This window comes from Hibiscus syriacus, unplaced genomic scaffold (assembly GCF_006381635.1).
Source record: "Hibiscus syriacus cultivar Baekdansim isolate YM2019G1 unplaced genomic scaffold, ASM638163v2 tig00110187_pilon, whole genome shotgun sequence".
Lineage (NCBI taxonomy): Eukaryota > Viridiplantae > Streptophyta > Magnoliopsida > Malvales > Malvaceae > Hibiscus > Hibiscus syriacus.
In genome coordinates, this window is record NW_024062618.1 from 67,145 (window position 1) to 92,145 (window position 25,001).

At 35.1% G+C, this 25,001-nt stretch overlaps 3 protein-coding genes across 5 annotated transcripts; all 3 read left to right on the plus strand.

Annotated features, from left to right (window-relative positions):
• The first annotated feature begins 471 nt into the window (after positions 1-471).
• LOC120217480 (protein LONG AFTER FAR-RED 3) lies at positions 472-7,162 on the plus strand. 2 transcript variants are annotated; one of them, XM_039214564.1, is made up of 15 exons: positions 472-610; positions 746-912; positions 1,116-1,217; positions 2,411-2,483; positions 3,161-3,267; positions 3,360-3,483; positions 4,256-4,450; positions 4,644-4,729; positions 4,951-5,058; positions 5,156-5,251; positions 5,335-5,433; positions 5,533-5,607; positions 5,899-6,030; positions 6,296-6,411; positions 6,935-7,162. In XM_039214564.1, exons 1-15 carry the CDS (start codon positions 532-534, stop codon positions 7,107-7,109), a joined length of 1,734 nt encoding a protein of 577 aa, XP_039070495.1. In that variant the 5' UTR covers positions 472-531; the 3' UTR covers positions 7,110-7,162. The 2 variants fall into 2 exon arrangements, with proteins under 2 accessions (XP_039070495.1, XP_039070496.1); XM_039214565.1 differs by lacking the exons at positions 472-610; positions 746-912 and having other exon boundaries at positions 2,406-2,483.
• A 1,033-nt stretch (positions 7,163-8,195) lies between these two features.
• LOC120217481 lies at positions 8,196-12,009 on the plus strand. Of its 2 annotated transcripts, none has more exons than XM_039214566.1 (8): positions 8,196-8,461; positions 8,947-9,231; positions 9,397-9,456; positions 9,557-9,766; positions 10,367-10,485; positions 10,558-10,655; positions 11,276-11,400; positions 11,486-12,009. In XM_039214566.1, exons 1-8 carry the CDS (start codon positions 8,246-8,248, stop codon positions 11,645-11,647), a joined length of 1,275 nt encoding a protein of 424 aa, XP_039070497.1. In that variant the 5' UTR covers positions 8,196-8,245; the 3' UTR covers positions 11,648-12,009. The 2 variants fall into 2 exon arrangements, with proteins under 2 accessions (XP_039070497.1, XP_039070498.1); XM_039214567.1 differs by having other exon boundaries at positions 11,501-12,009.
• Positions 12,010-21,700: 9,691 nt separating this feature from the next.
• LOC120217483 (hydroxyproline O-arabinosyltransferase RDN2-like) lies at positions 21,701-24,442 on the plus strand. The gene is made up of 8 exons (XM_039214568.1): positions 21,701-22,246; positions 22,450-22,517; positions 22,757-22,958; positions 23,089-23,186; positions 23,294-23,363; positions 23,456-23,527; positions 23,622-23,735; positions 24,237-24,442. The coding sequence occupies exons 1-8, from the start codon at positions 21,827-21,829 to the stop codon at positions 24,297-24,299; spliced, it is 1,107 nt and encodes a 368-aa protein (XP_039070499.1). The 5' UTR covers positions 21,701-21,826; the 3' UTR covers positions 24,300-24,442.
• Positions 24,443-25,001: the final 559 nt, after the last annotated feature.

The window sequence follows — 25,001 nt, forward strand, 5'->3', positions numbered from 1 at the left end:
GATAATAATAGTCTCTTTAATTATTGAGATCGTTTTGTTCATATTCACTTGTTATAAATTAAATGGTTAAAATTTAAATTTCAAATTATTAAGTTTACCAGTCTTATTTTATAACTTAATTTTATTTAAAAAATTGAGTAGAATTAAGTTGTTAGAATTTCTGTTAAAATTTAATCATAAATATTTATAATGTAATTATACTGTTTGATTTCAATCCATATGGTTTTATAATTATAGTATATGAATATATTATATAGAGTTAATATATTCGATTCGAACTATCAATTTATTAACTATTGAAGATTTTAAATTATTTAAAATTTATTTTATAATTCAATTCTAATTTAAGATTTTCCATTCTAGTTGAATTTATGAAAATACCAACTAAATCAAATCAAGTTGAATTTTTTAACATCAAATAAAGTTAAAAAAGTCGTAGTGTTTGCTCACCGCTGATGGCACCTGCACGCCAAAACTTAAATGATAACACTAAACTGAGCAGAAAGAGGTGAAAAACAAAGAAGAAGAAACATGAATCTTTCCATTGTCATTTCAGCTTCGATTGCCATTTTCCTTTCCATCGTCTTCTTCCCTCTGCTAAACTCCAATTGTAACTAAAACCCCAACCTTTTCCCCTTCTTTTTTCGGATTCTTCTCATTTCCACGTTCTTTTTACAATTCATCAACTTGGGTACTCCTTAATGTCCTACTGCTTAACCTTTTTTTCTTCTTTTTTTCCCCGCAGATTGGTTGAAATGGAGAGCTTCACTGATTCCATCGACTAAACTAGGTGCTGATTTGATAGTTAAAAATGGGGTCATTTTCACCAGTGCCCCTTCTTTTCCTTTCGCTGATTCCATGGCCATTCGTGACGGTATAATCCTTCGTGTTGGCAACTATTCCTCTCTTCAGGTTGTTTATCTTTCTTTTTCCTTTTTCCCATTTAAACCCCATTTTTGTATTTGTATTTTGGATGTGGTTTTTTCTTGGCTACTGCGATTATGCTTTCTTCTTTAACAAAATGTGAATTCATAGTGTTATTCTTTGCCACTATAGTGTCTTGAATTCTATTAATGGAGTTTTATTTTATTTCATATATTAAGCTTTGAGTGCAGGATTTGTCAGGATACGGTACTACAGAGCTGAATCTTGAAGGAAAGATCGTGGTGCCCGGATTTATTGATTCTCACGTGCACTTGATTTCTGCAGGGCTTCAGGTTTTAAAATTTCACCTACTGATTTTCTTTTCTTCGTGCCATTTATTTTTCAAAAGTCTTCACCTTCACCGAGCTGATGTTGTGCACAGTAGAGATTTTTCTTGTCTGTTTTTGTTAAATCTGGGTTGTACTTGTAAATGAACCACGGACACTTGGTACGGGGGAGTGTCCAAGGCTTGGCCATGTGCTCAACACGGGCGCTGCTCAGACACGACATATGTGAGGACCGTCGAAAAAAAACCGGGCAGGAAAAGTAGTCAACGCACTCCTAGACATGCCTGAACATGCAATGAATAATTATAGAATCAACCGAGTAATTAGGATGCAATTACTCATTTGACACAAAACCATGTGGAAAATATAGTGAACTTTTTCCCTTTATTGTAGATTAAGGATGCGATTAGAAGTTTTGTGACTTGGAGGATTATACCATGGACTGGAGTTTTTGAGGAGGCAAAGTAGGGGATTCTCAATTGATGGCAACACTTTAATTTGGAGTTTAAATTTTAAATTTTGGTTCTTGAGAAGCCCTTTATGTTGGTTTTCTGTCTCAGTGAATTTTTTCTATCTTGTGATGTTTGTGGGTATTCTAGAGCTTTTTATGGCTTTTCATATCTTTTTCATCATCTCTATGTTCTCCTATTGTGCTCTTCTATTAGAATTTTTGCTTAGAAAAGCTCACTGTTATAGTGTTTCTTAACGAGTTTATTTTATGTATCAAATGATTGTGGGTGAATTCCTTATTCCTATAGCCAGCATGCAAGCCCGTGCATCACTTTTTTGTACCCAGTTGCTGCTAGATAGAACAAATGTCCTGAAGAGAAACTTTGCTCAATCCTCATACATGGTAGGGCATGGCAACATGACATCATAGGTGTCATCGTCATTAGCATGTTGGTGTTAAAACTATGGCAGACTAAGAGTTCAGTATTCTTACATAGCATTCCCCTTTAAGTTTCTTTATGAATGCCCATCTTTTTCAGACATTAACCATAGATAAAAGAAAAGGGATCTCATACGATGTCCCTTTAATTGTCAAACATATCAATCCTCTGGATGGATTCCCTAAACATGCCTAGATTTTTTTAGGGGTTGTTTTTTTGCTTTTAACGTCCTAGTGTATCTGCTTTTGTTTCCTGTGGTTGTAGTTGATACATGATTATGCAAAATTGAGATTTTCTTGTGTAGGACAGATGGCACGTGTACAGCTCGAAGGTGTAAATCAGAAAGAAGAAGTCGTGAGAAGAGTGAAAGAAGCAGCACTAAGTATCTTCTTTCTCTTTAATTTATGTTTTTTGATGTTTCATCCTCTTTATTGTTTCTGGGTAACTGAAAAATATTTGTTTTTTGTTCCATTTAATCTGCATTAATATCAAAAGTATGTACTTAACCAAATTTCTGAAAAGTTATTATGTTTATGATTTACTTAGTTTATAGGTGCATAGGATTAGGTGTTGTCCCTATTAGTTCATTGCTATCCATAACCAAATAGGGCTATGACCTCCAAAGATCAGATGTGAATCTAGGGGGGCTGGCGGGGACAAGGTCCCTCCTAAATTGGCAAAATTATGCACAAAGTCCCTTTACAAGTTATAAACTTAGAAGTTAGTAATGGTAAAATTACATTTTAGTCCCCCTTAAAATGATTAAATTATGATTTAGTTCTAAAAATTGTAAAGTTTGAAGCCAATACAATGGTAACATTAAATTTTGACTACCATAAAAACTTATATAACTGAAGTCCCCCCCCCCCAACTTAAAAAAAAATATGTCTTCTCCCCTGCCAAAGATCCCCCAATTTATATGGAAAAACTTATAAAAATCTGACCATACCGGTGTAATTATATAATTGAATAAAGTTACTTCCGTGTTTTTGCTTCTTACATGCTTTTGTCAATCTCGTATTACTTTCTCACTTGCCTTGTTCTTGTGAATAATTGTAGATGCCAAAAGGGGTTCGTGGATTCTGGGTGGTGGATGGAACAATGATCTTTGGGGAGGGGAACTGCCAGTGGCATCTTGGATAGATGAGGTCACAGCTGATAATCCTGTAAGAAGCTGGAGTTTGATTGAGAATATCTATTCATGTTGACATGCAGGCACTTTATATATCGAGCATGGTAATGATATCTTATTTTGCAGGTTTGGCTAACAAGGATGGATGGTCATATGGGCTTGGCTAACTCGGCGGCACTAAAGTTGGCTGGAGTCACTAATTTATCAAAAGATCCGAATGGTGGCACAATAATGAGAGCTACTAACGGAGGTATGCGTATTAGTCTATTTAGTTTCTTCTGGTTTTAGGGTTGATATTGCTTGGTGGAACAAACAACCGCTTCCCTCTTGATAGCTAAATAAAAATTTAAAATATAGTCTAAATCTATATTGCTCTTACTCTTCATTTTTCTCTAAATAAATGTGTCCGACGTATAGCAAGATATTGGTATAGGAATATTACCCTCTAAGGACCCTCTAAAATACATGGAAAAATTTCAACAAAAATTAAACATACCTGTGTCTGACATATACCCTTATCCGGCACTCATATAGGTTTAATGCCCATTTCTTATATCTGATATTGAAAATAAGGTTTGGCTCTTTCCCTCAACAAATTTCGTTCTGCTTCTTCATGTATGAATGAAATTTAGATAAACACTGTTTCAAAGAAATCTACTGTTTTTGCATGCATACTTTTAGTAAAATAAATCCTAGTATGTTGTACAATTTCAGGGAATATTACGCTTACAGGTGCCCCATATGTGCTTGTTGTTTGATAGTGTGTGCAATTTCCAGCTATGAATTTCCTAGGTTCTTTTTTTATGTAACCTACATATTCTGACTCAATTTTTCTTGAAATATCTTTGTCTGACTCTCATGTTTGGTGCATATCTAGACATGGATATGGTTATAGATCCTCCAAATACGCTAAAAAACTTGGAGAAAAAAAATGAACATACGCATATCTAAGTAACATGTGTAACTAAGCTAATAATTTATAAACTTATTGCTTATGTTAAATTTTCTTCATGACTACGCAGAACCTACTGGTCTGCTGGTTGATGCTGCAACGGAACTTATTCTTTCCTGGATTCCGGAAGTCTCTGTTGATGAAAGGAGGGAAGCGATGCTTAGAGCTAGCAGTTTTGCCTTAATGAGGGGTGTCACAGCAGTTGTTGATTTTGGGAGATATTTTCCTGGAGCACCAGTTGAGCATTCGTGGCAGGACTTTTCAGGTTTCACTTAAAATAGTTTTCTGGGTCAATGAAGATATCAAATAAATGAACCTATTAATTATATTCTATGTTGCTCTGACTCTTCGTTTTGCTTGAAGTACCCATGTTTGACACCCATACCTAGGACTTATCCAGACATGGATATCTGAGATAAAAAAAAACTTCTGATACATGGGAATCTTCGTTTGTACAGATGTGTATCAATGGGCTGATTCTTCAGGGAAGATGAAAATAAGAGTGTGCTTATTTTTTCCAATGGAGACCTGGTCTAGGTTATATGTATGACCTCTTATCTGTTTCTCTCTTCAACATGTAACACAGATATTTTACTTTCATTTCTAATTGTGTTGAATGACTTCTATGTTACGTATACATATACATATTTTTGCTTGCCTTATTTTTGTCCTCCATTTCATGTCTTGGTGTTCTGTTTTACTTCATGCTCAGATTTTCTTCTTTCTCCTTTTCGGTTTATTTATAATGTTTCTTTTTCATACCAGAGTGTAATTCATAGGGCAGGCCATGCTTTGAGTGATTGGATTTACTTTGGTGGAGTTAAAGCTTTTGCTGATGGCTCTCTCGGTTCGAATAGTGCTCTCTTCCATGAGGTGAGAACCATACAACTTGTGTGTATTTGTCTAGCACGAAATGTATTTGGTGGTGATGGTAATACCTAATGCTTTTATGTTATTTCTTTTATTGTAGCCATATTTTGATGACCCTCACAATTTTGGTTTACAAGTTGTGGAATCCGAAAGTCTTTTGAACATGACAATGGCTTCCGACATGTCTGGGCTTCAGGTTACCAATGACTAATAGCATTCTTTCTTAATCGAAACTCTTTATCTGTTATAGAAGCTTACTTCGTGTTTAATTTATTTCAGGTTGCTATCCATGCTATAGGTGATAGAGCAAATGACTTGGTCCTTGATATGTATGAATCTGTTATCTCCAAAAATGGAAAAAGAGATCGGAGATTTAGGGTAATGGTCAAAATCTCGGAATTTCTTCCTTGTACAAGCATGTTCCATGCTCACAATTTCAGCTTGACCGGGTTTTCTCCTTTTTGATTATGATTTCAGATTGAGCATGCCCAGCATTTAGCCCCGGGCACAGCGGCTCGATTTGGCCAACAAGGGATTGTTGCTTCAGTACAGGTTTTAATTCTTTTCGGCGCTCTGTTATATTTTCATGATTCATACTAAGACACTGCTAATAAAATGTGAATGCATATTTTTTCGTATTTTTAACTCCAGGGGTGAATTCATGTTTGAACCATGAATTCGGAATTCCATCTTCTCTTTTGCATTCTGTTCTATCGTTTAGTAAAAACTTGAAATTATTGTTGCATCCATGTGAGGGTGATCTTAAATACTTAGATACTCTTATCTAATTCTACTGGAAATGATTTCAGTTTGATGATACTTGGATGTTATTATTGCCAACAGCCTGATCACTTGCTCGATGATGCTGATGCCGCGATCAGAAAGCTTGGGGTGGATAGGGCTCAAAAGGGGTCTTATCTTTTCCGGTCACTTCTATCAAGCAATGCATTGTTGCCTCTCGGTTCTGACTGGCCTGTGAGCATCATCTTCCGGTTAATATTTGTTTCTCGTTTCTACCTATGTTACTTGGACTCTTCATTTCCGTGAAGTTTGTGTTTAACATCTATGTCTGAAACATATTCATACATGTGTATAGCGGACTAGATTCACTAAATATATGGAAAACCCTCAAAACAATTAAGCAGACCCATGTCGGACACATATATCGACACTCATCCCAACTCTGGGTAACATAGGTTTCTACGTCTTCTCAGGACCTCATTTATTGTTGTTACTCCAGGTTACAAGTGCTTATCCTTTGCGTGCGATAAGAACAGCAATGAAAAGAATTCCTCCTGGCTGGGAAAATGCTTGGATTCCGTCCGAGTGCCTGTCGCTGAACGACGCATTAATTGGGTAAGCAACATTAGAACTACATTTTCTCCGAGTCTTCGACGTGTACTTATTTGTTCTCAATATAAATACTTGCTGCGCGCTGCTTTACCATAATTTCTAGAAAGTAACCAAATTCTTATCAACGTCGAAATGGACACATTCCTTGATAAAAAAAAATCATTCGAACTTTCAAATCGAACTGTTAAAAACTTAAAATCATTGTTCTTGATTGGCATTCCTATGTTTCTTTTTGGATTTTGCATCTGTTCTTCATCGAAGCATGCTTACTTTATCATGATTTACTTTTGTCTGCACTGGCTTTAAATTTCTATACCTGGAATTGGTGTCGGATATATATGGATATATGATAGACAAAAGTATGCTCAAGTTTTTCCTATATTTGAGGATCATATCTCCATATCCATGTCCGAAATGCACTGGACACCGACGCTGGTGTCAGACATGGGTGCTTTAGAGAAAATGAAGTCCCTCGGTCATCACTCCAATGCTTTTATCTGATGTTTTCCTGGTTTCATCATAACAGGCACACGATTTCAGCTGCTCGGGCATGCTTTCTTGAGAACAAAATAGGATCTCTATTGACCGGAAAATTGGCTGATTTCGTCGTACTATCAACCGATTCGTGGGATGAGTTTGCTACCGAGGGATCTGCATCGGTTAATGCAACATATGTTGGTGGTGTCCAAGCCTATCCATGAAGGCTTTTGATCATATTGTGGACGCAACAAATAAATGCTTAATACCTAAAATGTCCCCTACACTTTAGTGAAATTCTTTGATCATTTTATTTTATTTTTATCATTTTGGTCCTTAACTTATATTTCATCTATCAAATTAGTTTCTTTGACGTTTTCGTTAAAAAGTATCATGAGGCCCTATCAAGTTGTCATATGTAATAGAGATTAGAAAATTCTTAGAATGATAAAAAAAATCAGAAAATTACCAAAAAATAAATAGTCAGAATTTATGTTTTTAAATGTAATTATGTTTAATTTTTTTTTAAAAATTAAAACCCATAAAAATATTACAAATCAGGAAAAAAGTTTAAAAATAAAACTCTAAAAATAGTTTATTTTAATTTTTTTTAATTTTAAAGGGATCTAAGAAAAAATTAAATTAGTATAGTGATAGAAGATGATGATACGAATTGTGTTCATTATTTTTTCACATCAGCTTCTCCTACAAGCCTGCATGCATTGATTCGTGTCATTGATCATCTTTACCGTAAAATTTGGATGATAGATTGCTTTCTAATCAAGTATAAAGTTAATGCATAAGTCGATTTCATAATCAAATGTGATTTTTTTCTCGGATAAATCTCTCGTTATTTTAGAGTCACCCATTATTCAGCTAATTGACATTATGTGTTGAGATATTATTGGTCCTCCGTATTAATGTATTGGACTTTGATTCTCTAACTTTAGTTTCAATTTCATTCAAGGAAAAAACACTGAGGAATGATAATTTCAACTATTATTAAAATCTTAAATTTGATAAGGAAGATAGTGAGATAAAAAAAATGTTACGTTAAACAAAAACAAACAAAAAATATTTTGATTTCAAGTCAATATATATATATTAAACGACTATTAATGATTAATACATTGACAACATACCAAATTGAAAAAAATTATCGTTAAAATTAAATTTTTTAATAGTTCAGTGCCCAAAATGAAACAGTCACTATAATTCAACTACTAATGTATAGTTTAACCTATATAAAAATGTCTGTGAGATATTTTGCAGATTCTACAATTGATTAAGTAAAAATAAATAAATTTAATCATTTATCACTTAGACACTCCTGGTTATCGTCGCCATTAACGAAGCAGCAATGAGTTCATCTTCTTCACTAACGTCGCCTACGATTCTCAATCCTTTTCCTCCTAAATTCTCCAAAATCTATTCAATCCCTGCCCTGCCCACTTCGTTATCCTCGCCGTGTAATCGCCGTGGTCGATCCTTTCCTCGCGCTGCTGCTTCCACCGATTTCAACTTTTCCTTGCACGATGCTCTTGAATCTTCTGGAATCGATACCTCTCACGCTAGAGTACTAGTGCTCCATCCTTTCTACTTTAAAGAGAACTATTATATGCTTTTCAGAATGTAGTTGGAGAAATGTTCGAATTAGTTTAATCTAATAGAATTTGAGTAATTTTCCATGGAACTTTCTTTTTAAAATTCTATTGATTGTTTCTAATCAATGTTAATCGAACTTTATTCATCTTTTATGTGATTGTTTTGGTTTTTTTAATCATCTGTCAAGAATTGATGAAGTTATGGCTGTCTCTCAATTTGATTAGAACTGGAAACTCTCAATTTGAATGTTATAGTTTTGATTATTGCGGAGGATAGAGTTTGGGATTTATGTTTTTGTATCCCACTTTTTCATTTCAATAGAGTCACACGTGTACGAGAATGAACAACATGATAGGTTAAGCTCAATGATATGTTTTAATGATATATCAAGTTTGATATAGTTTGTTGTTTAACGTTTGTATCTAAAATTTTTAGTCCTAAATGATCTTTGAGCAGGAGGCCAGGAAGGGTTTCGTTTCACAAATTAAAGAATTATCCAATATCGAGAGGGAAACAAGTATTAGTATAAATAGAGGCGTTGATCTTGGGAAAACTGCTCTTTACATAGCAGCAGAGGATGATTCTCTCATTTCGCATTCTTCCGTTCCTTTGCCCGTGGATGCTTTTCTTGAAAGATTGGATGATCTTTCCATGGGCTACTGCTCTCACTACAACTCATCATGCAGGTCGTCACGGGAGAATTTTTTGGAGAGCATAGAAAAATATTTGTATGTCAGAAAGGTATTTGTGAGAGATTTTTAATTTGCTCATAACATAATGTCTTACCACTAAACATAGTTAATGCCATTTTCAAGTCTATTGAGCATATAAAAAAGTTATTTATTTCTCAAATGTTAATGTGATCATATGTTTTTTTAACTGGTTAATCCATTAACTTCTTCGTAGGGCTTTCGGAGATCTATGGCCAAGAACCAAGCAGAGCCACGAGCCCTTTATCTTCACTCGGTATGAAAGACAGTCTTTCTATCTTATCATTTTGTATTTACTTCTGAATGACATACCATTTTATGGAGATTTTGTTAGTTAATCCTTACGGTTTGAGCAGGTTTTGACGCATCGTTCAGGTTCTGCTTTAATGCTTTCACTCATACACTGTGAGATCCTGAAAATGTTTCGCATGTGGGGCCTTTTGGATTTTGATGTAGAGATTTTCTTTCCTCGTGATCATGATGGTCTTCCGAGAGCCTATGATAAGCAAAAGAGCAAAGAATCTGATCAGCCCCACATAATGACTGTACAAATGCTATTGGAAGAGGTGATGTTTATACTCTTGCCCCTTTGATTTCTTACATATTATACATTAAATCTTATCTAAGTCAAGTTAAAGAAAAACTGACACTTGATGTTTACAATAAGTTATGACTGTTTCTCTGTTTTTCGTTAATTTCTCTTTTGTTAATTTACTCTCATACCGGGACAAGTGGAACATGAGTTGAAAACAAGAAACTGATCACCTAAAATGATTGCTAACTGTTTGATTCCAACTACATTTATGTGATGCCATAACTGTTGTAAGTTTTGCTAGGTTGCTTTGACTTTTCATGTTCCATACAATATCCGTGTCCAACACTTGTATCCAACACATTTGGATATGGAAATGACATATGAGGATATGTTTCCCCAAATATATTAAAAAACTTGGAAAAAAGAAACTTAGTATAACTATCTCAGACTTAAACCTGTATCTGACACTTACCCTGAGTCCAGGTAATGTAAGTTTGGTTTAACCTTTGTTATGTTCTATTGTTCTTTACAAGAATTATATTGCATCTTCTCTGTGTGTGTGTGTGTGTGTGTGTGTGTGTGTGTGTTTTCCGTTTTTCGGTTTTTTTATCAAATACTTTCATGATTGCAGATTTTGAGTAATTTGAAGGTTGCTTTCTGGCCATTTCAACACGATCGTGCTGATAGTTTATTTTTAAGGGCAGCAGATGCAGCCAACTGTGTAGACAGCTTTAATGGCAGTCAAGAGAGGTATTTATTTAATGTTGTTTTATCTGTACTTTTGAAATCTTCGGTTATATTTTCAAATTCGGTTTCTTGTAGTGCCTATCAGCTTGCATCCGCAAAGGCTGCTCAGCATAGGCTAGAGCGGGGCGTTTGGACCAGCGTACGTTTTGGGGATATGAGACGTGCTTTGTCTGGTAAGTATCTAGAAGACGTTGCATGAGTTAATTTCCTTCTGCCTAGTAATATACATTAAAACATGATAGTCTAGAGGTGGGAAAAGCTAACCTGATTTTGATAAACCTAACTCAAAACTAACAACTGAACGATCTGGCATAGCCTGAACCTGGTCAAGCCGAAAATCCGAGAAGTACATTCTCTAGGAAGGAAACAAAAGCGTAATTGAAACTTTTGTTAAAATCAGGGACTTGCTCTCTGATGGTTCTGTTTGTTACATATCTATTAGCTTGAATTTTGTTGGGTTGTATAATGTTGCCCCTCCTTTAGCTATTCATTTATACGAAAAAGGAGCATATACGAACAGAAAAAACTTGATGCAACCAATCTACGAGAATATAATAAGGTTGAACATATTTGTGCCCGACACATACCCGTATCCAACAAACACCCGGTTTTGTGTAATATAGTTTGTCAGCTCAATTTTCCGCGTAGCCATTTCTTAGTCCTCTCCTATCCTTTCAGATTTCTTTGCTCCAACCTGCTTTAGGCAAAATTTATTTGTTTGTCTTTATTCATTCGGAATCTGATATTGAGGTTATCATACTTATATTTTATTAGTACTTACTCCTCGTTGCAGCATGTGAACGGCTTATTCTTCTAAAAAACAATCCGAAGGAAATGAGAGATTACAGCATTCTCCTCTACCATTGTGGATTATATGATCAATCTCTGAAATACCTCAAGTTGTACCAAGAGGCAAAGGTAAGTTTCAAAGTGTGATGTAAATATCCGTCTAAAATTCGAATTTTTACAGACTGTGATAAAGAAGTTTAATAAACTATTGCAGAGCTCTTCCTCGCAAAGACAGTCAACAAACTCAATTAGCATCCTGGAAGAAGAAGCTGTTCAGAAATTGCTTGTGCGTCTGAATCTCATCACAACGGAGGAAGGTTGGTCCCAACCGTTTTATGTCCGGAATTTTCTTGGCAACAACTCCGAGCCATGGTAACGCCTTAATACTTATTTTTCCGTCAGTGTCCGAAAGTTTAACTTATATCTTGTCCGAGTTGAATAAGGGACAGTATGTTCACGTATCCAGAAAGGGTGTTATAGCCTATCACAAGGCTAAGATCAAGGATTTAAATAACGGCTATAGTAATGTGACATTATCGACTCTCTCGGTCGTCAATAGTCACTGCAATAGACTGCAACAACATTTGTTATGTCTATATGATGAATCCAGTATTACAGAATTAACATACATATGCCATTGGCATTTGACTTTATGATGTCTGTACAGCACCCAGAATTTTTGTTCTGATTGATCTTTGTAAATTACATTATCATTTGATCTTGTTTACAATTGTTAAGAAAAGCCAACTCTATATGGTAATTTATGTACTCTTTGGTATTTATTTATAAATTTTGCCATCTCCTATTAGTTTAATCGGTTTGTTAATCAAATTAGAAAAGTTATTCAGCTTTTCAAATTGATTCTGATAAATTTTTCAGTTTTTTAAGTTCGAGGAGTTGAATTTTTACGATTTAAATTTTGGAAAATTTGATAAAACAAATATATTTTATTTAATTGGATTCAAATTTTATCAAGTCTTGAAAAAAAAAATTAAGTTTGAATGATAATCAGCTCAACTAATATTTTTTTCTGGATAAGTGTAAATTTTATATATCCAAAAAAGAACGGTATAAAGCATAAAATAATCAAATGAAAAAAATGAGAAAATAACTTCAGTCACCGAAAATGTCTTAAAATATACGATTTTAACTAACTTTTTTTGAATTTGCGAAAATGACAAACAAATTCGCAACGCTAACTCCAATTTCGCAAATCAGTTTTCAAATTCGCAACACAAATATTTAAATCGCATTGTGATTTTCCGAATTCACGTTGCGATTTTCCAAATTCGCAACGCGAATCTGTAAATCGCAACGCGAATATGCAAATCGCAACACAGAAGCCAAATTCGTAACACTGAATTTCAAATTCGCAACTTGATTTTCGAATTCGCAACAAGAATTTTAATTTCGCAACATGTTTTATTTTCGCAACACAAATGTTTTGGGCATATAACTACGCAGCAGCAACGACTCATAACCTAAATCCCTAAATCGCAACTCATTCCATCTCCATCTATCACTCTCTCCGGCGACATCCGTTCCTATATCCAACGACATCATTCCCCATCTCTAATTTTTTTTTTACATAATTTTATTTCTATATAATTTTTCAATGATTTCTCTCCCAAATTATCAACTTAATAAAGGTATGTTCTTCTCTAAGTTAATGATGATGTGTAGTTTATAGCTCGTTTGTTTAGTAAATTAATTTACAATTTGTAGAATGAAATCATCTAATGTTGATCATGTTTAGATAAATTTGTGTTTTGGAGAATGTTCATGGTGTTTTACAATATATGTCTTTACCCATGAATCTTCAACTAAAACTGTCATTAAAAAAGTTAACTTATGAAACTCTAATGTTATGTGTTGCAAAGAAATTGAATTTAGAGCCTCTAAGTGGATTTAAGCTATCTTATCAGAGAAAATGTAAAGTTTATTTGTTAACCGACAATGAAGATGTTGACGATTCATTGCTTACATTAGTGTTTCGCAATAAGATGATGTTACATTGTATGTTGTTGAACCTAGAAGTAGTGAAGTTGGGTCAGTAGCGGGTAGTAATCAACTAAGTTCTTCAACCCCAGTTTATGGTGCTCACAATGTACAACGTTGTTATCAACCTCAAAATTTAATGGTTCTACCACAATTTCATCACCAAGAAAACTTTGTTTCACCACATTTCTAATATCAAACACAATCTCAAAACACACAACCTTTTCCTAATCCAAATCTCAATCAACTTTCAGCACCAAATTCTGGTTTTCGTATTGACCAGTTAGACGATTATGAGCCAACAAAAAAAATTGTGAGTACTAGTCAGTATTCAAAATTTGATCTTGGTCAATACCTGGACTTTGATCTTGGTCAATACTCAGGTTTTGATGATGTTTCAGAAGAAGAAATATACCCTGCGTGTAATGATTTTGATATTGGTCAATACCCGAATTTTGATGATGAAACAGTCGCTGCCGAGGAAGATGTTGATAATAATGAGGAGGAAGTTACGACTGTGAATGAACATGTTGAACATCCATTATATAATTCATATAACCCTGAAGAAAAAGAAAAAGAAGAAGTCCCCGAAGAAAAGAAAAAAAGAAAATGCCACAGGAGTATGACTGGAATATGCCAGAATTATTTCAGATATCGAAAGAAGAGTTGGTAAAGATAGCAGTTCATTGTTACACAAAAGTTATTCGTATCAAGAAAGATGATTGTTTTGATACAAAGGAAGACTTGAAGATAGCTTTGTATACGAAATGTGTGGAAGATGGCTATCAACTAAAAGTTAACAAATCAAGCAAAGATCGTTTCGAAACAAAGTGTATGATTGACAAAAACTGTACGTGGCGTATGATTGCAAAGAGGATAAAAGATTGCGAAATGTTTCAAGTTAGGACTTTTATTGATAAACATACATGTTCAAGAACTCAAGTTTTTCCTCACCATAGACAGACAAACAAAAAGGTGTTGGGTGGTTTTCTGGCTGAGTTAATGTTTTTGAATGACAGTGTATATCGGGGACATGAAATTATGACTGGCATGAATGCTCGATTCAAGATTAGTATCTCATATTCTCAAGCTTTGAGATCCAAATGTTATGCCTTGGAATTGTTGAGGGGGTCTCCAGAAGCATCGTTTGCCCAACTGCCGGCTTATTGTCACAATTTAAAGTTGAAAAATCATGGGTCGGTAACTCATATCAAAACAGATAGAGATGGATGCTTTGAGTTTCTGTTATTGTCATTGGTGCCGCGGTTAGTAAATCAATATAATTTTGTTGACTTATTTTTGTTAGTTACATATATTTCATATTTAAATGATTATATTTCCTGTGTATATTATTTTGTAGATTCGTTCGTTTATTACTTGCATGCGCCCAGTTATTATAGTTGATGGAACACATTTGAAAGGTTGATACCTTGGAGTAAACTTATTAGCAGTAGCCATGGATGCTAACAATGGGATACTGCCAATAGCTTACGGGGTTGGCAAATCTGAACCTCTGATTTATGGACATAGTTTATGGGGCATCTTAGGGATTGTATAGGTCCTATTAGCAATCTGACAATCATATCCAATAGAGCAAACTCAATTGACAACGCTGTTAGAAGGTGTTTCTCATATGCTTTTCATGGACTTTGTGGTGTTCATTTGTATAGAAATCTAAAAACAAGGTCTGCTGGTATAAAAAATCACAAATGGACATACTGGAAGGCTGTAAAAGCTTATTCGGGAAGTGGATTTTAATAAGCATATAAATTGTTTAAGACGTGATTTTTCTCAATGTGCTCAAACACTATAAGATGTCGAGTTTGAAAGATGGTCAAGAGTACATCAACTTGGAGCAAGATATGGTTTCATGACGTCTTATAGTGCAGAATCAATCAACGCTCTAAGTCGTCATTCCCGAAAATTACCCATTACTATGTTAATAGAGTTTTTTCGAGCCTCTATTCAACAATAGTACTACAAGCAAAGAAACCATACATGTATTATTTCTTTAAATTCGTAACTTATCATAATTATATATTTTACTAAGTATTATTTATTTAAATTTACAGGAACATTGGAACATCGTGTTACATCATGGACTGAAAAAAAAAGATAACGAAACGTGTTGTGAAGTCAACGTCATGGAGAGTTGAACCATGTTCAAACACTTTGTTTGAAGTATTGGATAATAACTTAAATGGGCTTGTCGATCTAAATGCAAAGACGTGTAGTTGTATGAAATTGTAAACATCTGGTTATCCGTGTGACCATGTTATAAAAGTTGTTCTTCATCTAAACCAAGATGATTCAAGTGCATACGCTATGGATTGCTACACTACAGAAGTATATCGATAGACTTATGCTGAGATTGTCTACCCTATTCCACATCATTCTGAGTGGGACATACCAGATGACTTACAAATAGCTTTGCCACCAGTCATGGACAACAGACGACCTGGCCGACCAAAAAATCACGATCGTATACCGTCTAAGGGTGAAGAGAATAGGATATTGGCATGTAGTCGGTGCAAGGAAAGTGGTCATACAAGGTTGACATGTGGATCACCAGTGCCATCACAATCATATTTTCCTCTACCAAAATATGGATCCTCGTCAAAATCCAAACTCATATGGTGCCAAGGAAAAGGAAATCAAAATTGCAATCAAAATCAAAATTCCAATCACAACCGGCTTCACCTTTTAAGACTTATTAACTTAGGTGATTTTTAAATGCAAACGTTGTATTATGTGTATTTTATGTGTGAATGCATACATTTTCAGTTAGACATTCATTAGTAACTTGATTTTGAACATTACTATGATATGTTCAGTTGTTATCACTTATCGGATTGTTGTTTGTTTTGAAGGTGTTTTCTTTGAATTCGCAACGCGAAAGTCAAATTCACATTGTGATTGTTGCGAAAGTCAAATTCGCGTTACGATTGTTGCAAAAATCAAATTCGAAACGCGAAAGTAAAATTCGCAACGCGCATTTGACTTTTGCGCTGCGAATTTGACTTTCGCAACCATCGCAACGCGAATTTGACTTTCGCGATACAAATTTGACTTTCGCGTTGCGAAAGTATATCTTCAACATGTCTTTTTTGCCTTCAACATAATGCAGATTGAAATTTTCTTAAACAACAAATCAAATTTTACAAATCAATTAAACAAGCAAAAAACAATTCTTATTTACGCATCTAAAAAAAACAAATCAACAGCTGGTTATTTATGCACAAATACATCAATTTCACGCAGCTCACTTCAGGATTAACCTGCAGAAACCAAACATTTGCTCAAACAACACTTTCTACACATGTAAAACCAACAAACAACAAATTATCTAGGTACTTAACCAAACATTTTCAAACCAACAAAGAGTATATATGTTAACAACACTTGCTCAAACTTACCAATTTGTGCTGTTTATGCACACTTTCAGCACGCGAATGCAGGTAGGCAACGTCTCGCATATATCGCTCTAGCTATAAAATGCCAAAACCATAACCCTACATCACCTCTATCTCTATCTGTGGGAGGTAGAAACTGTTTACTTCCTAACGTCAAACGTTCCAAGCACATGCATACGAGAGGACCACAATCCCTTCTGGCTCCCTCCGTTTGTTGTGGCGCTGTCTCGTCTCTGATCATTATAACTTTGAACTTTTTTGGCTTATTGTTTCCAGAATTAGTCCAATAATCAATCGCATCCAAGTATTTAGCCAAATGAGCGCTCCATCCCTTACAAATAATATCTCTTAGATCAGACAATAGTATGTAATTCAACATGCTGTCATATACTATCGTCTTCAGGGATGGGAGCTAAAGCTCATCGAGAAGCCAATGACGACGTTCCATAACAGGGATAAACACATGCAAGAAAAAATGACGAGAACCCCGTCGTGCAAGAAAAACCCGACGTAAATCATCTACCTTCTCGGGCCGCTAAAAATAAATTAATACATAAATCAGTAAATAAACAAATAAATAATGCCGAAAAAAATGTTATTTGCATTTTTAGTATAGTATTAAACAAATTTACCTCATTGCGTAGAGTATGAACCTTATTCTGTAACGATGCAACAATCTCACGTAGAGCGACTACCTCATCACGTAAAGTAGATACCTCACCACGTAAAACACCATTGTCATCACGTAAAACTTCTACCTCACCACGTAAAGACCGTACCTCATTACGCCATGCACCATTGTCATTACGTAAAGTACCAACCTCCTCACGCAAAGCACTGACCTCATCAAGTAACTCCCCTAACTCATCCTGTGGAGGTGGAGAATAGGGAGATAAATGTCATGGCATCTTTGTCGGTTGCCTATCATGAGGTGATGGTGGAGAAGAGGCTCGATGATGTGATAGAATAGGTGATGGCTCTCGTTGTGGAGGTGTATAATCGGCTCGATCATGTGATGGCTCTGGGTGTCGAGCTGTAAAATCGGCTCAATCAGGTGATGGCTCTCGAAGTGGGGGGTGCTCATCATCCGTGCCATCAAAAAAATGCTTACTAGATTGCCACCAATCAGTGGCAAGCTCAGCCTCTGTGGGTGTTAGCCTCTGTAATGGATAGTTGGCCTCCTAACAATATAAAAGCTCAAACAAAGTTAAACGTCTACTAGTAATAATTTGTTTATATATGGTAGTATTTATGTTAACTTACATCATTCATCGTCGTATATGGTAGTAACTCTTCCTAATCCAACAGCCAGATCCTCCTCCAGGAAATAGCCCTAGGAATATCATTTGAATTTTTGATTGCATATGTCTGCATGCTGGGAAAAGCCTCAAATATCCAAATCTACAAACAATATAATACACAAACATTAGTAATTGTTAAATAATTAATTATAATTTTGGAAACATTATATAGAAATTCTTACCTTAAAGGCCCAAATAAAGCATGCCAAAGTGTATTTGGAACCATGACCACACAAACTTTTTCGGTCCTCAAAGGCAGACGATAACTTTTTCCAGGTAGCTTTCCATAGATATGAACCCCACGGAAACACGTTCCATGCATTTAGGTCCTCTACCAATAATATTAGGTCCTCAGAAATAGGTTGTCTGACCTCTTTGCCTGAAAAGTCGGTATGCAAAAGTAATAAAAGGCATACTCGGACAACATTGAGGTCATCCATCCGAGTAAAACCATCTTTAACAAGTAATCTTTTCAAGTCGTCGACGTGTAAACTGGGCTTCGCCTTTGCCAACTCAGGAAAAACCCGAGATAACCATGATGGGCGGGCGATATGACTAGTGTACCGACCTACTTCATCGGGTCCGATGCGTAGACCAGTGATTAAGCAAAACTCCTCCCGCCCAAAAAAAATATACGCCGGTGGAAAATGAAACCATATCTCTTCATCATCACGTTGTATCCTCTCGGGTAGATCGTTAGTCATGGTCTGAAGAAACAAATGGGTCAACATAGCATCTCCACCCGGATGTTATACTTTCAGCCATAGCCCGAAGCAAATATCCTCAAACAATTTTCTTTGTACAGGTGTAAGTGTCGACGCAATTGTAGTGGCTAGGCTTAATTTATTCCTTATAGTCAATGAAGCTGAAAAAAATTCTAACAAAAACAAATAAACATATCAAGTTAGATATACCAAAAACTACAAATTATACACTATAAACAGACATGATATTAAACAGTGAAAACAAAGCCAAATATGTTTCAAACTAGCACGGTATTCACCCAAGTCATTATTCTATCATAGTTCACAAAATATATCAGATAACATTCCAGAAGTAAGCACTTATATAAATATTTAAAAGGACAACATATAAGTTTAGTGCAGGTTCAAGGACAACATAAAGAGTAGTAGTTTATTCTTGAAACTTAAATTCACAACACTGTAAAGTTAATATTTGTCTTTGTTTTGTCTTTTGGTTGAAGTAATGCAATTCATTCAAATTTCAATTTGTAGAAGAAAAGTAGTTTCTAAAACTTAAAATTGCAACGCGAAAATGAAAATCACAAGGCGAAACTAAAATCGCGTTGCTATTTTCATTTTCGCGTTGCGATTTTCATTTTCGTGTTGCGAATTTAAGTTTCAAAAACTATTATTCTACAAATTAAAACTTGAATGAATTGCATTACTTCAACCAAAAGACAAAACAAAGACAAATACTAACTTCACATGGTTAAAGACTAAATAGTTTAGCAGTATTGGCAGCAACCGAATGAATTTACTAAGCAATCTAAGTGAAATGGTTAATCTATTATTGAAATTACTAGTAAATTTATCATCAATTTAAATATGAAAAATCTAATAATAATATAAAAATTTTAAAATAAAAATAATTAAAAAAAATAATCCTCGGTGGTTGATTTTCTATTTGTGACCGTGAATGGTTGTGAGGGTGGCTATGAGAGATGGAGATAAACGGATTTCGCCGGAGATGGGAACGGATGTCGTCGTAGACAGTGAGAGATTGAGATGGGACTGAGTTGTGATTTAGGGTTTTAGGTTATGATTTGCGATTATATTGTTTACATTTGTGTTGTGAAATTAATATTGTGTTTCGAATTCGAAAATAAAATTCGCGTTACGAAAATAAACGCGCTTTGCGAATTTGACTTATGTGTTGCGAATTTGATTTCTGTGTTGCGAATTACAAATTCGGAGCGATTTATAGATTCGCGTTGCGAGTTGTAAAAATCACAATGCGATTTACATATTCGCGTTGCGAATTTAGAAACTTAGTTGCGAAATTGGAGTTTGCGTTATAAATTTATTGGTCATTTTTGTAAATCTGAAAAAAAATTTCGCGGTCCATTCCCATTCACCGGAGCTAGATAGATTGAGCAGGTCTAATTTTCCCCCAGCCAGACCTGTCACCTTCAGTCGAACAACCTCCTTCAAGCGACACAACACCTCCGCCTCAGACATCTATAACCCCCGGAAAATTCTGCGATTCCTTTCTCTCCATATTAACATAATACAAAGGCTTTCCCCTAACTAATATTAATACTTATAAATTTTGAATATTTTGTCAATTATAAATATTTTTAAATGTTTTTCATAACATTTTTAATAATTTTTATATTTTTTTTCGAAATCTTTCTTTTAAAAATTTACAAATACCATGTGATAGCACTGTATTATATCACATGACACCAAGTATTCTAAATAAAAAAAATCATTAATACTGAACAATCGAATAGTCAAAATACTTAACTAGTATATTATTTAATTCAAATTAGTTGAAACTATTTTGAAGACTTTTTTGTACCTTCTGCCTCAAAAAAACTCATAATAAGGTGGGTAATATATTTAATTTTGATGCTAATGAGGAAAATTTTGTAAAGGAAAATGAATATTGTAAAGCAATTTCCTTTATCCTCCAATGGATTTACTCCGGTATTCATGGAATTCCATTTCATTTTCTATTATTTTATGATCCATCTTTTCATTTCCAACATTTTCTTTTTCAATTAAATTTAAACCCCACCATTGACATTGACTAGCCTCTCCTTCAATTGAAAATTTAAAACCCCAGTTTCAGGCTGGCACAGAGACTTCAATCAATCTCTCCCCATACTGCTGTAAGTTTCTCTCTCTAAACAACATGTGGTATAATTAAAAACTCGGGTTTTTTTTTAAGTTTTTTTCCATGTTTTATGGCTTATGCCATGCAAATGACATTAAAGTATGAACATGGGGTTTTCGAGCTAATAAGCTTTAAAATACTGCATATTCACTCCCCACGTTCTTATCTTGAATCTGGGTTTTTCTTATTTACTCCGTTTGTGTGTTGAAACCCATTGTTTTGCTGTCAGAGTTTTGACTTTTTCTCTATTCTTAATCAGAATTCTTCAAAAATTCGTTGTTTTTTTTGGAGTCGTGTTTAGTAAACCCTTGAAATTGTAATCACTAGTGGCAAGCCTTTGTTTATTTTAATTAACTTGTTTTCTAACAAAGTTGCCTGCAAGCGGGCTGTTTCAGCTCAATTTTGCCTGTTTTGTCCTGCTTTGGCTTTCTGGTTTGCTTCTTGTTTGATCCTGGTATGTCTCTCAAGGTTGCTTGATCTCGATTTTACATTGTATGTTTTGATTTCTTTTTTCAAGTTCGATCCTTGTAAAAACAGTGATTAATTTTGCCAATTGATTGGTTGTTTTGACTGATATTGATGAATTTGAATGATTTCTGTTTGGTTGTATGGAAATATTGATCCCCTTTTGGTCTTCTTTCGATGTATATATCAACTACTCTCGAATCTGAATCCGAGTAATGTAGCTTTGAAATGTATCTTGAATTTTCATATGCTGTGAGCCTTCGCTTTAGTATTGCATATCAGTAATTGATATCAAAGTAGTGCTTCATATTCTGAATAATGAAAACTTCTTGCTTGATTTCGATTAGTTAACTTGGTTCAATTCTTGATTGGTGTCTAACTGGTTTGCAGTAATTCTTCTGAAGCCGGTTTTCGAGCTTGCCTTGTCCTGTAAGTCAACCAGAACTTCAATCATTAACCGGTTTGGACTTATTGCGCCATAGAGCTTGTTTTAAAGCGGTTTGGTTACAACTATCGATGATACTGCAAAAGAACATGGGAGGTCCTTCACCGCTCCTTCTTATTGCATTAGTTCTCGGGTTTTCCTTCACCACTTACAATCTGGTAACAATGGTAATGCACAATAAATCTCTTTCGAAACCGATTGTTGACGACTCCAATGGTGGGATGTTTTTTGATCCAGTCATTGAGATGCCCGAAAGTGTAAAGAAATCGAAGAATGCCAAACTGCCTTTTCATGTTGCCTTAACAGCTACTGATGCTCCATACAGCAAGTGGCAGTGTCGGATCATGTACTATTGGTATAAGAAGCAGAAGGACTTGCCTGGATCGGAAATGGGAGGGTTCACCCGTATTTTACACTCGGGGAGTCCTGACAACTTGATGGATGAGATTCCTACCGTTGTAGTTGATCCTCTTCCGGCAGGGCTCGATCGGGTATGCTTTTCACATCACTATATTCTTGGTTGGGGCTAGTCGTTTCTTCTTTTATGTGTGTTTAAATGCATAGAATAGTCTTGGACTTTAGTTTTATTAGTTCGAGTCATCGATCTAGACAAAGTGAACTATTCGAACGGTTGAATTTCGAATTCTTGTTTACTAATTTTGGATATTCCATTGATCATCGTCTCACTTCTCAGGGATACATTGTCTTAAATCGGCCATGGGCTTTTGTGCAGTGGCTTGAAAAGGCTGCAATTGAAGAAGAGTGAGTGCTTTTACATATCATGATTTTGTTATCAGTTTCATGGCACCTTAATCCGTTTTTAGTTTTGTTTATCGGATTCGAGTGTGAGTGCATTTCTTTCTCTAAGTTTTCCCATGTACTTGGTGCTCCTTGGAAGTTAATATCTCCGTATCTATGTGTCGGACATCAGCACTTTGAGAAAAACGAAAGTCGGAGCAATATTGGTATTTAAAGCATGCTGACCATTTTTCTTGATGCAGCTATATATTGATGGCGGAGCCTGACCACATATTTGTCACTCCCCTACCTAATCTGGCACATGGAGGATACCCGGCTGCGTTCCCCTTTTTCTACATTAAGCCGGATCAGAACGAAAAATTGTTAAGAAAGTTTTTCCCGGAGGAGATGGGACCAGTGACAAATATAGATCCGATCGGCAATTCGCCTGTCATTATCAAGAAGGTAAAAATCTCCTATTAACTGATATATAGATTACGCCTGATTCAAATATTGGTTAAGACGGATCAGACTATTTTAAGGTTTCTGGCTTCGGACTTTCTGTTAAGTTAAAACCGTATGATTCTATATACAGGATTTATTGGAACAGATTGCTCCTACTTGGATGAATGTTTCTTTAAAAATGAAGGATGATCCAGAGACTGATAAAGCTTTTGGATGGGTGCTAGAAATGTAAGTATCGGCTATCTTTCTCAGACTCAGGCTAGAGTGTCAGATATGGGGATGTGTCCGACACGGTATGCTCAACTTTCGGTACTGACATGTTTTACGAACCAAAGGTATGCTTATGCTGTGGCATCGGCTTTGCATGGCGTGCAACACATTCTCCGGAAAGACTTCATGCTTCAGGTTTGGCACCTTATTTTTCCAAATGTTTTCACTTTTTGGTATAGTTTTCATCGATAAGCATCACGGTGTTTTGTTATCTGTTCGTATTCCAGCCACCATGGGATCTGGAAATAGGGAAAAGGTTCATAATTCACTACACCTATGGATGTGACTACAATATGAAGGTAAACCGTTTTTGCGTGTTTAATTATTCGTTCTTGCTATTCCGAATATTATTACAGACTTCATCTGTTTTACAACTTGTCATTTAATATTCAGGGTGAGTTAACGTATGGTAAAATTGGGGAGTGGCGATTTGACAAACGATCACATCTACGAGGACCACCACCACGAAATCTCCCCTTGCCTCCTCCGGGGGTCCCGGAAAGTGTGGTATGTATTTATGAAAAGCAATATATAGAAATGTTACGGACCAATATTGCGATTTAGGGTGCTATACTGCTATCCTTTACCAATACCTTCATGGATTGTGTTTTTCTGCTATGTTTGAGACAACGGTGTTTGTTTTCTTGACGACTATGGTTCTTAAATCCGAGACAACTCATTTGGCATTCTTTTTAAGCTTAACTTGGCCTAGCTAAATTGAAGACCAGTCTAGTCGATATGTAGTAAATTCGAGTTGAACTCCGGCCTCTTAAACAAAGGAAAACAATTAGATAGTTCAAAACAAATTCCGGGTTAGGGTAGCTTGATTATACAATTTGAGGTGATTCTTGTTGAATATGTTGTTCATTTTGGTTGACAACTGATGCATGCTTGTTCGCTATTTTGTTTTCCCTAAGTCCGGTTTAGCCCTTTTCTTTTGCATGTATTCATGCAATTCTTAGTTCGAATGTGATCAGGTTTCATGTATTCGAATTGTCGTGTCTGCAGGTGACCCTTGTGAAGATGGTGAACGAAGCAACGGCTAACATTCCGAACTGGGACGCGGAATAATCATCCTGTAATACAGCCAATGGAAGTTTTATTTGCAGTTAAAGGAATTTTTTATCGAATCGATATTGAAGCTCTAGAAAATCGGTTTATGAATACCTTAGCTCAAATTGAAACTTGAGATTTCAGAATGAAATCTTACATTCGAATAACTCCAGCTCGAACTTTAAAATATATGGAATAACTTATTGGTCACACAGTTTTGGTCTAATTATGTTCTTAGTCCTTAGACTCTTCAGACTTTTGAAATTTAATCTCTTTGCTTTTAATCTATGGTATTTAGCCCCTCTGGTTGGATTTCGAATTGAAGTCTAATTTATAATACTGTTAGCTAATGCCTTTTAAATTTGAAACGTATTATCAATTGGACATTAGTTTTTATTTCAGGCATTTAAAAAATAAAATGTTGCACAATCAAATTAATGAAAAACCATTAACATGATCATTACTCGAACTCTAATGTTCAAATCCAAGTGGAGGATTAACTTTTTGTAAATAAAAATAATGGGATTAAATGTTAAAAGTCTAAAGAGTATGGGGATTGAAGGGATAATTATTATTTTCACTTTAGAAACAAGAAATTATCATGTTAAGTGAATTAGTCCAAATGATAGTATTATTGTTATTTGACTTCAATTAAATTTGAATCTATTATTAATAGGACTTCAGGACTTCAATTTTCAGTAAAATATTAAAATTTTAGAA